At 34.0% G+C, this 15,267-nt stretch overlaps 1 protein-coding gene across 1 annotated transcript in view; it reads right to left on the bottom strand.

Annotated features, from left to right (window-relative positions):
• Positions 1 to 15,267, bottom strand: part of LOC101633391 (putative COBW domain-containing protein 7) — a 33,579-nt gene that overhangs the window by 2,986 nt on the left and 15,326 nt on the right. The window contains exons 6-11 of the mRNA XM_012721668.1: positions 14,678 to 14,722; positions 9,141 to 9,197; positions 6,405 to 6,456; positions 3,864 to 3,932; positions 3,696 to 3,761; positions 162 to 291 (exon numbers count right to left, since the gene is read on the bottom strand). Of these exons, the coding sequence (XP_012577122.1) occupies positions 162 to 291; positions 3,696 to 3,761; positions 3,864 to 3,932; positions 6,405 to 6,456; positions 9,141 to 9,197; positions 14,678 to 14,722 (419 nt within the window). The remainder of the gene's footprint in view (positions 1 to 161; positions 292 to 3,695; positions 3,762 to 3,863; positions 3,933 to 6,404; positions 6,457 to 9,140; positions 9,198 to 14,677; positions 14,723 to 15,267) is intronic.

Below are 15,267 nucleotides of genomic sequence, written 5' to 3' on the forward strand. Positions count from 1 at the left end.
GTCACCTCCGGGGCAGGCGGGAATCGAACTCATGCAGAAGCGGCTTTAGATTCTCAGTGCTGTGCTTTAACCCGCTGCGCCACCAGGGAGGGCCTGATGAATAATGTTTATTGTACCTCTTTAAATAATTTTTTCACTTTGCTATTTTAACTGTCACTTACCAATAAGAACCAATCGATTCGTTCTTTCAGTGTCATCTTTCCAGCTCACTGGAGTCTCCTCCAGATCATACAGCTCATGGACACCTTGGATAATTACTTGCTGTGCTTTGTCTTTGATTGACACCAGTCCCTACTCAAAAGAGAATGATCAATGTGGTCTTGGTTCAAATTTAAAAGCAGAAATCGAGTATCAAAGTTAATGGATTAATTATTCTTATAAAATACAAATTCATAAAGGAGATACTGTTGAAATTACTTAAATCCAGTTAATTGTGCATTAAAGAAAAAGTTTCCTAAAGTTTCTATTATTTGAAAAATATTTTTGTCCTAGAGAAAGAAGAAATCAGGTGTTACTATTCTGATAATGAAACTAGAGTAACTGCCAACAGAATAAAACAAAAGGATGTGAACCATTCAAGTAAGAGCACACTGTAAAAGAAAATCCAGAGCACATGTCCAAAGGACATGTAGAAATGGAGCACAAAGAGTAAGATGACACACACCTTGACACAAAAGGGAAGGAATGACTATCAGTGGCAGGAGGAGGGGGCAGACCAATGGCACATCTCGATTCTTGAGAGAGAGGGAGGGAGGTCAGGTGTCCACTCTGAGCAGCCAGGCCCCACCTAAAAGCTGTGCCCCACAACTGCCAGCTCTGTAGTCTGTCTGCTATTTACATGACCCTCAGTACAAGAGCATCTCAGATGGATGACGTGGGAAGGGGATCAGGGTAGTGGGGTGGGGCCTCCTGATTGGGGTCAGTGGCTTCATAGGAGGACAGTCATTCCCACTCTGCCACATGGTTACAGAGGAAATGTGGCATCTCTGAGCTGGGTAGAAACTCCTCTCCAATGTCCAACATCTGGCTCCCACAGCCCCAAACCCCAACCTCCAGAACTGTGAGCAAGAATTGCTGTTTAACTTCTAGCTTTTGGTGTGCATCTGCGAGCCAGAAATGACAGATCCTGGGACAGGGTTATGTGAATCTGTAAGGGCACCAACAGCTGTAGGGTGACTGCAGCTCTTGAAGATATATTTAAAATTGTTTCAATATGCAGTTTATATAAACTGTTATAATGAATAAGACTATTCTTTAAAAAGATTTATTTAGTTATGCATACAGAACTGGGGTACAGGCCAGAGGTGCAGGGGCAGTGAGAGGATTCACCAGACAAAGAGTGGGGAGCAGAACAGGCCAAATGACAAAGTATACCACTGAGGGGAGTAGTGGGTGGGTCAGGAGAGGTCTGCTGCGGCAGGTGGATCACCTCTGGTGCGCTGGGATTGAACTCATTGCTGAAGTGGCTTTAGCTTCTCAGTGCTGTGCTTTAACCCACTGCGCCACCAGGGAGGGCTGGATGTCACTGTACCTCAGTTCTGTACGCATAAATAAATAAATCTTAAAAAAAAAATTTTTGTTTGTTTTTAATTGGGTTGCAGTTAATGAATATGGTAAAGGAAAGAAGAACTATTATGTTTATCTGGATATAAGTTCATTTTATATTGATCTGCAGAAATGAGAAATATATTACTTGATAAACTGTCGCCTGTAGGGATAAAATGTTTTCTCTGAAATGCTTGTTATACATACTTATTATAATATGTATAATAAGAAACAGTAAGAGAAAAAACACTTATAGTTATTCCCAAAGCACAATTTTTGTTCATTTCTGGTATAATCATATGTTTGGGTGTGTTCTTTCAGTTTTTCTTTCCTGTTTGAGTTTTGTTTTTTGCTTTTTTCCTCCATTTTTGAGATTCAAATGATATATATATATATATATATATATATATATAAAACACTGCATTAGTTTAAGGTATATAATATAATGATTTGATTGTTTTTTGCTTCCTAAATTTTATTTTAGTATGTAATGACACACTCCTTGGAAAGAATAACCCAAGCATCAATTCTGTGTTCAAGTATTAGACTTTGAAGCATTGGCTGCTATGGGAGTCAACATTTTAAACATATTGTTATTAGACTAATACTTTGTACTGTCACAGGATTCACCAGTATGGGTGTGATGAGAGGAATGCCAAAAGGAAAATCAACAATGACAACTCAGAAAAACTGCAATATACATAAGGACTAACCAAACGTGTGGTGATGAAGGACAAACCAGTGAACTCTGAAATGATCTAGGTCACTACTAATATGAATGCTTGAATAACTGGTTATCGAAGTAACACATAACCCCCTTTCCCTCAATTAAACAGCAGGGGATTGTTCAAAGCAATTAAGTATGTATTGTGCTCTGGCAGTTACAATTATGGAATAAACATGGAGCTAAGTCATTAAGTAGTAGAATGATCTGGAATAGACTGGGATTCACCCGTGTTGCTCGGCAGTGCTAATCCCAGTAGACCAGCACAGGAAAAACCTAAATAGTTTCTGGATAGTCTCATCCTCTGTCATTCCAGTGATACCAAGAAGTCATTGATAAATGGAGAATCTACTTAATAACAGAAATAACGAGTATAATAAAAATTTTACACACACTCTGGAGATACTAGGGTAAACTCAAATAATTGCTTGTTGTTTAAACAGACAACCTAGAACCATTATCCCCTGGAGAAAACCTTTTCATGACATAAAAACCCAAACATAAAGAAAAATGAATGAATTTCCAAACACAGAGAAAGAATACTTCTAGTACTTTGTGACTTTGGTTACAAGATGACAAATGCTTAGCATTTGTCAAATGCATCAAGAAGCATCAAATTCAATTACAGCAAGATTTCTAATATTAACTTTCCAATAATGAAACTTCCTTGGAAAAATAAAGTTTTTTCTAACTAACCAACCTGTGTGTGCCAACAGACAAAAGAGTGTGAATGAGTCAAACCGGCTAGTCTGCTCAGAACACCTGGGAACATGAGCCAACATTTCAATCACAAGCTGTTTGAGCTACAACATTCTAAATGAAGTTGCACAAATAAATCATGTTTTATGTAGTGACTTTCAAAACTTCTTTTCAGTAATGGAAATATGAAAATAGACAAAGTTTATTTATACTAAAACCAGTACTTCTATTTAAAGCCAACTATGATTTTATATAGTGGTCAAAGAAACATCTTGTTGAAAAGTATAAAACTGTATACTTTCATACTTTTTTTTTTTTTTAAAGATTTATTTATTGTACATACAGAACTGGGGTACAGGTCAGAGGCTCGGGGGTGGTAAGAGGCTTCACCAGAGACAGAGTGGGGGGCAGAACAGGCAGATCGATGAAGTACACTGCTGAGGGGAGCAGCAGGCGGGTCAGGAGAGGTCTGCCACGCCATGTGGTCACCTCCGGGGCAGGCGGGAATCGAACTCATGCGGAAGTGGCTTTAGCTTCTCAGTGCAGTGCTCCAACCCGCTGCACCACCAGGGAGGGCCCTATTTTTATTTTTTATTATTTATTTATTTATTAATCATTTTGTACTTTTTTTTCATCTCAATTGTAATCCCCATGGGTTTCCTATCACCAAGTCACCCATGTGCCATCACCACAGTATACTTTCATACTTTTAAATATAATACTGTACCTTTAGTCGTATGACCTCCATGCAGTCATCATCCTTGTTTCTCACACTCTTTTCCCACAGAAGATTCTGTACCAAGTGACATATGACATAGTTTAATAAGACCAACTATTAATAATAGCTACAACTGCATAACAAAACAGGTGATAAATCATAATTCATTGAATTCACCTGAATAAATACATTTAGACTTTCTTCCTTTGCATTTCCTGGTACTTCAAATGTAACTGTAACAATACTCTGCAAATCAAGAGAGATATTCAATGGTGATTTTTAAAAATTGTAATATCAATATATTTTAAAAAATACAAGTTTTAAGATAAAAAGGAACACATGCAAATTTATGCTGCATAACAATATTTATTAGATCTATCTTTTTCACTATAGTTGCTAATTCCTAATATCAGCAACTCCATTTTCTGCTGTAGAGTTGATCGACTTAGTATTTAAATGGAGAAACTCTCATCATTTTATTCATTCTTGCCAGTATTCTCAGCAGTAAAAGAGAGAGTACACAGTGTGTTGACCATACACTAATCCAGGTACATTTTCTTTGGTCATTTCCTCTTTTCATTTTCTCATGATTATAATCCCATAAAGAGGATTATTATCATTTCATACATAAAAAAAAAGATAAAGTATAATTCTGTTCTTTTGAAAAATATAAATAAAAAGGAAAGATTCAGCTTATCTCTGACCAAACAAGTCAAGGGGAGAAAAAGGCCTATAAATGAGTATGATGGTATAGTAAATAAATAAATAAAGACATGACCTATTTACTGGTAAATGACAATGTCTAGGATTTGCTTGAATACAATCCTGTAAGGTTGATGGGTACATGAGTTCATATACCTTTTTACTTTTATGTACATTTGAAATTTTTAATTTTTTTAAAAAGATTTATTTGTTATGCATTTGTTTATGCACTAGGGTACAGGCCAGAGGTGCAGGGGCAGTGAGAGGCTTCACCAGAGACAGAGTGGGAAGCAGAACAGGCGAATGACAAAGTACACTGCTGAGGGAGGGGAGCAGCAGGTGGGTCAGGAGAGGTCTGCTGTGCCATGTGGGTCACCTCTGGGGCTGGGAAGCAAACTCATGCTGAAATGGCTTGAGCTTCTTAGTGTGCTTTAACACGCTGAGCCACCAGGGAGGGCCCCAAAATTTTTTATTAAAAAAAAAAAAAATTACTCTAGCAATAAAAATAATGCTTTCCTAAAGAAAACTTTCTTTTTGATATGATTTGGTAGGTTATTTTTTAGTAATACCGTTACTATTTATTTATATGAAAATTTCTTGAGCATTCCTAGATCAAAGAAAGTAACTTACCAAATCACACCATAACAGAAACTTTCTACTTTGAGATAGCATGGGGGAGTTTATAGCATAATAAAATGTTGAAAACATGTGTGAACATGTATATACCCAAATCCCACTCCTAAAAATGAGAGGGTTGGGAACTACTGAGTGCCCAACTCCTTTTTGAAAGCTCTGCAAGTGATTCTGATATATACCCCATTTCAGAATCACAGTTTTTTATTTTTTTAACAAATATTCACTGAGAACCTAGCATGTTCCAAGCCCTGTTTAAGTAATGAAGAATTGACATTTTTTACATTTAAGGAATTTACAGACCATGCAAGGAAAAAGCATTTTAACTCAAACTATAAGGCTTTATAAATGTTATAATAGGGGTATATTCAAGAACCATTACAAGGTTCTTGATAGGATATACTGTGTATTGTTCATCTTCAATCCTTACAACTGATAGTATGATGTCCTTTATCCAGAAGACAACTAAAATGTATTTCAAGATCATTTTTATGACTAATATTGAATATTGTAAATAGTTCATTTTCTCCCATATTTATGTATTTCTCTCATTTAATCATTTTAAATATAAGTAAAGATAAATAATCTATTAAGATAAATTTCTCAGGGAAAAATGCCACAAATATGCTATTATGTTTGATATCATGGTGCTATAGGTCCCCATAAATATGAGCTAAAAAGAAGACAAAAAAGTAGCTGCTGTTACCCTATACCTACTGTAATTCATAATGATTTTAAAGTGAGTGATAGTTCCAAGACAGAGAAGAGAGGACAGTGGACACTACACACTCACATACAACAAGAAGTTATGCTAAAATAATACCAAAAGCAATCTATATAAAAGAAAGATGGGTATAGTGAAATCTATAATTTGTTTAAGCATCTTGAATATTTACTCAGGAATTAAGAGTTTTAAAGCATGAAAAAACCCTTACTTTATTAAACAATTCTATAGGAGTTCAAATTTACAATGTTAACTGAAGGTGAAGCTCCAAGTCAAATTTTATTTTAATATACTTGAGATGCTTTTCTTAATCATGTTGTTCATGTAATACAGTTTTTTAAAAAAATGAAATGCATATAGATTCCCCAGGCAGCTTTTAACCAATAATTCCTATCAGAAGAATGCATCAAAATATGCTGAATGATCTAAAGAATGCAGTTAACAAGAACGCATGATTTAAGATCTTACATAACCCCAGTTTGATGAATCTCTATCATGCATTAAGAAACTAGATTAGAAAACCTCAAAAGAATTCACATTCTAAAAAGTGTTAGCTTTGCATAATTCAAAATTACTTCTTCTGAGTTATCAAAAGTCTTAAACAGAATCAATTTAATTAAAGAGATAATTTAAAAGACACGTTTGAAGATGATTTTTACCTGATCAATGTGAGGTTGTGTTGTTGGTACTTGTTGAAGTTTCTTCTGTAAACTATGAACAATTTTAAATTCAGAGAGCAAACACTTTTGACTTTAACTTTATTCATCACTTAAGATACAAAACTAAAGAAGATGCTTTCAACAGTTAACGTTTACTATAGCTCCAATTTTATACACTGCTTACATATTCTAATAGAGAAAAGTATCCACAGATAGCTTTCTTAACTTATCTTAAAAATGAACAGTCACATAACTTGTACATAATATAGATAAAAATAATAATAACACTATTTTATGGCTAAGAGAACAGGTTTCTTTTTCATTCCAATACATATAATATAGGCCTAAAAAATATATGTAAAGATTTTATTATTGCTCAAAATTTCATCAACTCTCCCCATGCTTCCTCAAATAAAAATAACGCTGGTAGCTAGAGAAAGTCATAAGTTTAAATTTTCTTTTATAAGTACTTTCTCTTGAGTATATCTAACTAATGAAAAAACAATTTCCATAGTGCCTTCTATATAATAAGTTACCAGTAGTTGAGAGAATACAACAAGTTAGGATCTTAAGCACTGTTCTGATATGAAAAGAGCAAGATCAATATGGCATACAAATTATAGCCATAACAACTGTAGCATACTTTCAGTTACTGGTTTGGGTACAATAGGAGGAGGAAAGGACTTAAAACCCTGCAGCAGATGTTTTTGAAAAACAGTGAGGGGTAAATTAGTAACACCATGTTTAGGAAAGAGAAAAGGCTTGTAGGAACTATTTGAGGGAATGAGTCTCATTGGGGGGTCTTAATAGGGAAAGTGTCAAATTAAATCCTTCCCAGCTGGTTGCTCAGAAAAGGATTCTCCTGTTTACCAACTGAGTACAATGAAAAGTTATACAAAGCCCTAATCTACAGTGGGCAATCACATTAAATAACTACTTCTTTAAAAGTCACTACTGATTACAACTGCTCTTAAGCAAGTGTGGAAAAAGATTATCTAAGGAAATAAGTTTGAAATACCATATGCTTCCCCCATGTTCAACATTTCATATTGTTGGATAGTAACTACCCTTCACTCAAACAAGAAAGTTTTCTTTTAACCTCCTAGAATGTCTAACCTCCTTAGGGCTGAAAATTAAACTGACAAAACCATATTAACAGGACAGAAGCATAGAAATTTATTTAAGCTTTAAAAAATGACACAGCAGTCTTCACAAGGACATGAAGACCCAATAAAAAGGGTTAAATTGGAGTGTTTTAACGCTAGGTTTAAGGCAGAGTAGAAAAGTCATGGAAGGAGATGACAGATTAAGAGCCAAGAACTAAACTAAGAAAAACTGTAAGATCTATTCCTGCAGATTTCTCTGTGTTCCTATCTTTAGAGATAAAGGTATCCTTCCTGTCGTCTGGGTACAGGAAGGATACCTGTCATATATAGGAAAGGTTTTATGATTCATCTACTTCAGAGGAAATGGAAGAAAATATTTGCTAATCATGTATATCTGCTAAGGGTTTAATACTAAGAATACAGAAAAAAAAAAAAACCCTCCAATTCAGTCACAACAAAAGCCAAATAACTCAATTATAAAATGGGTAAAGTCTCTGAATAGACATTTCTTCAAAGCTAACACACAAATGGCCAAAAAAACATTTGAAAAAAGTGATAATGTCTCTAAGTATTAGAGAAATGCAAATCAAAACCACTTCATACTCATTAGGGCAGCTGCTAACAAAAGCAACAGAAAGTAGCAAGTGGTAGAGAGGACATGGAGAAATTGGAACCCTTGCACACTTGGTGGGAATGTAAAATGGTGCAGCTGCTATGAAAAATAGAATGGTTCCACTAAAAATAGAATTATATCATCCAGTATTTCTGGGAATATATCCAAAAGAATTGAAAGCAGGACCCCAAGAGGTATCTGCACCTAGACACACATAGTGATATTATTCATTATAGATAAGAGGTGGGCACAAGCTGAATGTTCATCAATGGATGAATATATAAACTGTGGAACACACAGGGGAATATTATTTAGCCTTAAAAAGGAAGTGAAATCCTGACACATGTTGCAACATGGATGAATCCTGAGGACAGAATGAAATAAAATACTGTAAAACTACATGAATTATCTAAACTAGTCAAATTCATAGAAAAAGACAGTATAGTATTGGTTGCCATGAGCTGTGGGGAGGGGAAAACAGATACTTGTTTTGCAAGATGAAAAAGTTCTGTAAAGCCGCTGCTCAACAAAATGAAATGTAAACCCAAAAATAGTTAAGATGATTACGAAAAAAAAAAAAAAAAAAGATACTGATGTCTAAGAAAGAAAGGTATGCTCCTTCTCTCCTTTAGCAAAGATTCCCCCAGGAAAATAGGCAGACAACTGATCCATCAGTAGAGAATGGAGGTGTCTATAGGAACATCCTGGCTGTTTTTCAGTGCATTTCATGCACTTTCTTATAGAAACAACTACACACACGTTTGGTTTGGAAATACTAACAAATTGTCTCTAAATTGAGCTACCATTTGTATATAATTTCTATAGGAATTATGATTTCTCATTATTCATTGTGATTTCTAAACATTCAATCGACAAAATTTTTAAGAACATACTCAGGAAAGGTCTAGTAAGAAATTTAAGTCAAGTATGCAGCTAGGTAAACCATTCATGTACACTCCTAACTGTGGAATAAAAGGCAAGTTACAGTAAAAATTGATCAAAATACAGGAAACATACCTTACTCCAGAAAGACTGTCAAAGGCGTGAAGATCTAATACATTGGAGAGATCAACTCTATTGGAAAAAAAAACAATAAATAGTGTGAAAATTTGTGAAATAAAATCAATCACAAAAAAAAAAAAAACTAGACACTTCTGCCAAAATTGTAGATATGAAGATTAATGAGCATATTATACAATTTGGGGAAACACATAAAAATGACAGGCAAGTACTAAACAGGTTGTTTGGAAAAATTATTTTTAAAGAATTATACATTAGGCTTAAGAATGGGTATTTTGGTATAAGATCAGGCAAAATTACTGGTTATTCTGCTTCAACAAGCCACAGTTGTTTTACTTTCAATTGTCTTGTCAATTCTGAAAACTTATAATCTTTTCAAATAAATTTTCTTTTTAAAGATTTATTTATTTACACATACAGAACTAGGGTACAGGCCAAAGGTGCAGGAGTGGTGAGAGGACTCACCAGAGAAAGAGTAGGGAACAAAACAGGCAGACTGACTGAAATACACTGCGGAGGGAGCAGCGGGCAGGTTAGGCAAGGTCTGTCTCGCCTTGTGGGTCACTCTCCCTGGCAGGGGATTGAACTTGTGTTGCAGTGGCTTCAGTAGCTTCATAGTGCTGTGCTTTAACCCACTGCACCACCAGGGAGGGCCCTCAAATAAATTCTTATACCAAAAAGCAAACAAAAAACCCTGAACATTTTTAAAGCAATTAATTATTCAAAAATGAAATGAGCATCTGAGAAAAGCAAACAAAAAAAGACCAATGATGTAAAATCTATGTAAATAAAAAAATGACAGATTGTTATAAAACTTGGGCAAAAAAAATGAAATGAGGAAAGGGGACAAATGGGAAAAAAAACAAAACAAAACACCGTAGTATATAGGAGCATTACCATTGGAATTTTTTTAGGTGCCAAGTTATTCTATGACGTGATCCCAGATTAGGGGTAGGGAACTGGGACGTGTGAAAGAGGAAGGGAAAACCCATCTAAGGATGTGTATCTCATCACCACTATACACACTTCTAGTGGGCTTTCATCCCACTAAGACCTTTTTTGGAAACCACATGGGAATCATCAAGAAATTGTTTGCCCTGAAACAATGAGCACATTTATTCATGGGCTCCAGCTTCTGCTGGCTGAAGATTGCTCCACGGGCTGTAAGGCTCTCACATTTCCAGGTCATAAGCATGTCAGCAGTGCTGCCTAAGGTTGCAATGGAACTCCCAGATTGTTTTTATATTTTCATTCATAAGCTATGTCTCTTTGTTTTTATCCTACTCTCTGGGAGAATTACTGAAGTTAATTTTCGAACTCCTTTACTTTGTTTTATATTGGTCCAACATATATTTTATTTTCCAAGAGTACTTATCTCTAACTGCTTTATTCATAGCAACATATTTTTGTTTTACAGATTCAGTAGCTTTTATGTCTCTCTCTGAAGATTTTAATTACCTATTTTTCTTCTATGTTCTCTGGGGTCATTTATTATTTTTTTCTAGTCACTTTTTATGGTGAACATTTTTCTCAAATGTTTGACAATACCACTGGTTCTTATTTAAGAATGAGTTGCAAGAAAAAGCTGACTGGAGATATATGATAGGATGAGCTTTAGAACTGACGAACATTGCTTTAAGTTACTAGATAGGCAGTTTGCTTCTACTGGCTAGTCTTCAGATACCAGATAAATGGGAGTTATTAAATTTCTCCATGAAAGAAGTCTGGAAGTGATGCCCAATGGCTGGGCATTTTATGTTCAAGTTGTGAGAAGACATTCCATTCGTAGACTATCAATTAATTTCACATCTTACCCCTGCCCTCGGAGGATACATGTTGTCTCTGAGGTATCTTTGGCAAAATTTTGTTTCTTTTATTTGCCTCATTTCCATGATATAACAAGTAAATTTATAAAATTATGAGGAGTCAAGCAATCAAATAATATATATTTACTCTAGGATTCTTATCCCCATCTAAAAGATGTAACTTGATTTTATTTCCTTCAGAATGGATTTCACATAGCTTGAAATGTCTGTGCTCTATGTGCATAAATATTGTATCTGTTAGAATTACTTAATGTAACTAGGTTTTATTAAGGAAAGTAATGATTCAAATCAGAAGAGACTATCATATCATAACTTACATTATATCTCATTTAAATATATAAAAATGAATTTATGAAGACCAATGATTGAGTGTTAATTTTTGCTCAAGCCTATTAAATTGAAGACAGTGATTTCCTTACAATCAAAGGTAAAGTAATGGTTAAAGAAAAACGATATAAACAATACAGATATAATTTCAAAATTAAACTATAGAAACAAAGAAAAACGAGTTTGTCAAATTCAAAACTTATAAAATTCAAAAAACATGAAGTTAAATCACCTCCTTTAACTTAGGACTGACCAGCTGTGCCTGCTTTGCTCATTCTTAGCAGTCTGCCAAATATTTATACTTGTGGCAAAAAAAAATTTTGTTAAGATTATTACTTATGCTGGCACAAGGCAGACACATTTTCATCTTATTAAAAGAAGAATACTCCAAAGTTGTATGTTAACATACTGTAACAACATTTCAAACTCTGGACATTCTAGATGAGGAGAATTAAGAAAAATGATCAAGCAATTAAGTTTATGTTCCATGAAGAAATTGCTAAATATCAATTTACATGAGATCAATATCTTAACATGAAATATATTTCCTTTTTCACATTCACAGGCAAACAGGTGATGAATGAAGTTTCCCCCCAAGTTTATTGCCTTTACTGTAAGGAAATAGCTTAAAGTTTTAGAGACTTAGACGTCCAACTGTGTAAATTTTAAAACTCAGGTCAATTGCCTTAAACTATAAAAACAACAGGGATACATCAAACTCAATGTCTGCAAAACTGAACTGAACACCTTTATCAAACCCAATTCTACCACCACCCTACCCCATGGGTGCTCCTCTTTCCCTTATTTTTTTAACTCAGAGAAATCATACTACACACAATCCATCTCTAAAAAGTCATACTGCTTTTTAAATCCTTCATAACTCCTTGTTGCCTACATGTATGATAGTCATTCTAAAATATTCAGTTTCCTGTAATATAAAATCTTCCTTAGACCTGGAAAATCACCCATACCCTAACCTATCTGGTAAACTCTTACTCCCTCTTCAAGACTCAGGTCAATGATCACCTTCTCTGTCAAAATCTTATGACTCTTCAAGAGTTGAGTAGTTGTTCTTCTGCCTTCCTTCTCTTATAGGAACCTATGCATATCTGTTGCGTTAAAAATATAGAATATATTGGGCTTTACTTATTTGCTTGTTTCCCTCACACAACTGATCTCCTTAACTGTGGAGTTTTTGGCTTAGTCATTGCTCAAATCCTCAATGTCATGACATACTTAGCAACTGTAGAATGGTCAAGAAATAGTTTGTTGAATTGGTTTGACTTACTATTTCAGTTCACTTAAATCTCTAAGTGCACACACATACACACACAGGAAAAACTAACTATGTTACTTCTAATCTTCCACTCCTACTTCTGAAGTCTACATGGTTCATTAAACTTTCATTTGCCTCAAAATCAGCTTCAATCTTACCAATAAGACAACACTATACCCCATTCTTACTCCTTAACTAATCTTACATACTCAAGGTAAAACTTTTTACACATGTTCACAGCAGTTTTACTATGTCAGCCTTTGTCAATTAAAAAAATATTTAAGAGAATAAAAGTTTTAAAAATAAAATTTCTATCAGAGTGATTTATTTTGTTAAAAATCAGAACTCTAGTTTATAATCTCAAATGTTTTAGCTGCTATACCTGAAGGAATTTTGGGGATGATTTAATGTAAGATCCATGACCCAATAGTAAGAATTCTTACTTGGTCTGAGCTTCACTAAAAAGGATAATCCAACTTCAGTCCTCATAGCAAGCAAGTACTAATTCAGGAAGTCCCTGATTCTCAGATGTGCTGACAAACACCAAACTCTGAAGAAATGGAAGGGGAATTTTATTTACTTTTTCCTCCATTTGACGTAACAAAATTTGATCACTGCATATTTACTGCTCCATAATAGAACAAATAGAAGTGTTAGAAATGCCATTACCACCCCCCCCAAAAAAAAATCAAAATTGTTACAAAATAAACTATCCAAAATAGAAATCTTTAAGCAGGATATAGACAGTTCCAAAATTAAAATCAATAAGAAAAGCTAATCAAGAAAAATCCAAGGACTTTAAACAAATCAATTCAAGATAGTTTAAAATATATTATCAAATAAATGCTATTCCAACAAAGGCATTGCTATTTATGAAAATGATTTCTAAAAGCTTATTTAAGCATTATATGGTTATGTGTCATTCTGTAAAGAAAAGAATTACAGGAAAAGGAAACAGTAAAATGCTATAGTAATGGTTCATGGTATTAGTTTGGTTTTTAGAGATTTATTTATTTATTTATTTTCATTTTAAAAGGACAGGTTTATTAGGCAAAGTAGAAAGGAAAAAAGGCACAGGTACAGACACAGGTTGCCAGGTTGCCAGAGAATGGTTGTTGCAGCTGTTGCTGCTTTTGAAAGGAAATGGTTTGTTAAGAGAGATGCCTGCATAGACAAAAGCGGACAGTCTTGAGATAAGAACTATAGTTCCCAGAGATTTTCTATGATGGAATTTGAAAATGCAGGGAGCACATCTGGTGTATGCTTGCAAAGGACTCACACTAAGGGCATTCTACTACCTCTGCCAGCAGATGAGAGGTTTTAGAGAATGCACACTCACTTAATTCCCCAGCTGTTCACATGCATATAAACAGCTGTTGCTGTTACTGCCTAACACTTCTGGTAGTCTGTCAGCACCTCTAATCTCTGTCAGAACAGAGAAGCCACCCAGCCAAGACCTTTGCTGCATTTCCAAGGAAAGAATTTCTGATCTAGGGACTGGCTAGGACTTGGAGTCAGACTGTTGGCTGCATATTCCTGGGTCTATCAGCTGCTGAGCCTTTGTTGCTAAAAAAACAAGCTTAACAAAATATCCCTGTACAAAAAGTTTTTGAAATCATAATAACATTTAAGAATTCTATTTTACAGATGCCTAAAGAGCCCATCTATTGTTAAAGCAATGCACAAAATAAAAGTCGAAGAACCTACAGAAAATAAATACAAACAAAAAAAAAAACACTTAAAAAACCTAAAGGTAAGGGTTTCATGTATTTTTATGACATTTGTTTCTACAACTATGAAACATTAAAGAGCTATTTAAATATCTCAAAATAAGATTCTTAATAGCAAACCTGATAGATTTCTATACTACTTCCTTGAAAGTCCTGTTTTTTCTTTGTTAACCAAAAATACTGTTAAACAATGTTACAACTGTATTTTTAGTTACCAGAAATATGTTAATTAAACATGACAAACTAATTCAAAATATTTTCACACCCCATTTTTCAAAACTGTACCTGGATATTTCTTATCTTAGAATCAGAATTTATCAATACTTAATAATTAATAACTAATTTATTATTAATAGTAAAAGTTTTTAAAAGTACCTTGATCTTTGTGTTTCTAAAATTTTTCCCAGTCCATTTATTGATCTATGTTAAAAAATGAGGAAGAAAAGGTCAAAGAATATATGTTAGATTTTTTAAAAAGTACACAAGACACATTATTTCTAAACAGGAAGTAGGCATACACAAATATAGCTGAAGCTAGAAGAAGAAAAAGAAAAAGAAAACATATTTTTAGTAGTTTACTCTTTAAATCATAAATAGAGTGTCCATTTAGAAATCAAAACAAAAAATATATATAAACACTTATTAGACAACTGACAAACTGGGGACTACTTTGTGATTTATAAAAAGATCCTTCACTTTGGAAAAAAAATTAAAGTAGAAAATTAAAGTAGACAACAATTCTAATTTTCTTCAAATGAGTGGATTAAACTTCTACTGATACTTAATTTATTCTCAGCACATATTGTAAAAATTATGGAGACACTATTAGATTTTTTAATAGTAAAGTCTGAGCTATGTTACTATTAAAATACATTGAAAAAAATTTCTTTCTTCCAGAATCATTAATCATTGCAGCCAAATCTCAATAAGCTTTACCATTTTTATTCAATTTATACCAAATTCAA

The sequence above is a fragment of the Condylura cristata genome, unplaced genomic scaffold (assembly GCF_000260355.1).
Source record: "Condylura cristata isolate star-nosed mole 26May11 unplaced genomic scaffold, ConCri1.0 scaffold00006, whole genome shotgun sequence".
Lineage (NCBI taxonomy): Eukaryota > Metazoa > Chordata > Mammalia > Eulipotyphla > Talpidae > Condylura > Condylura cristata.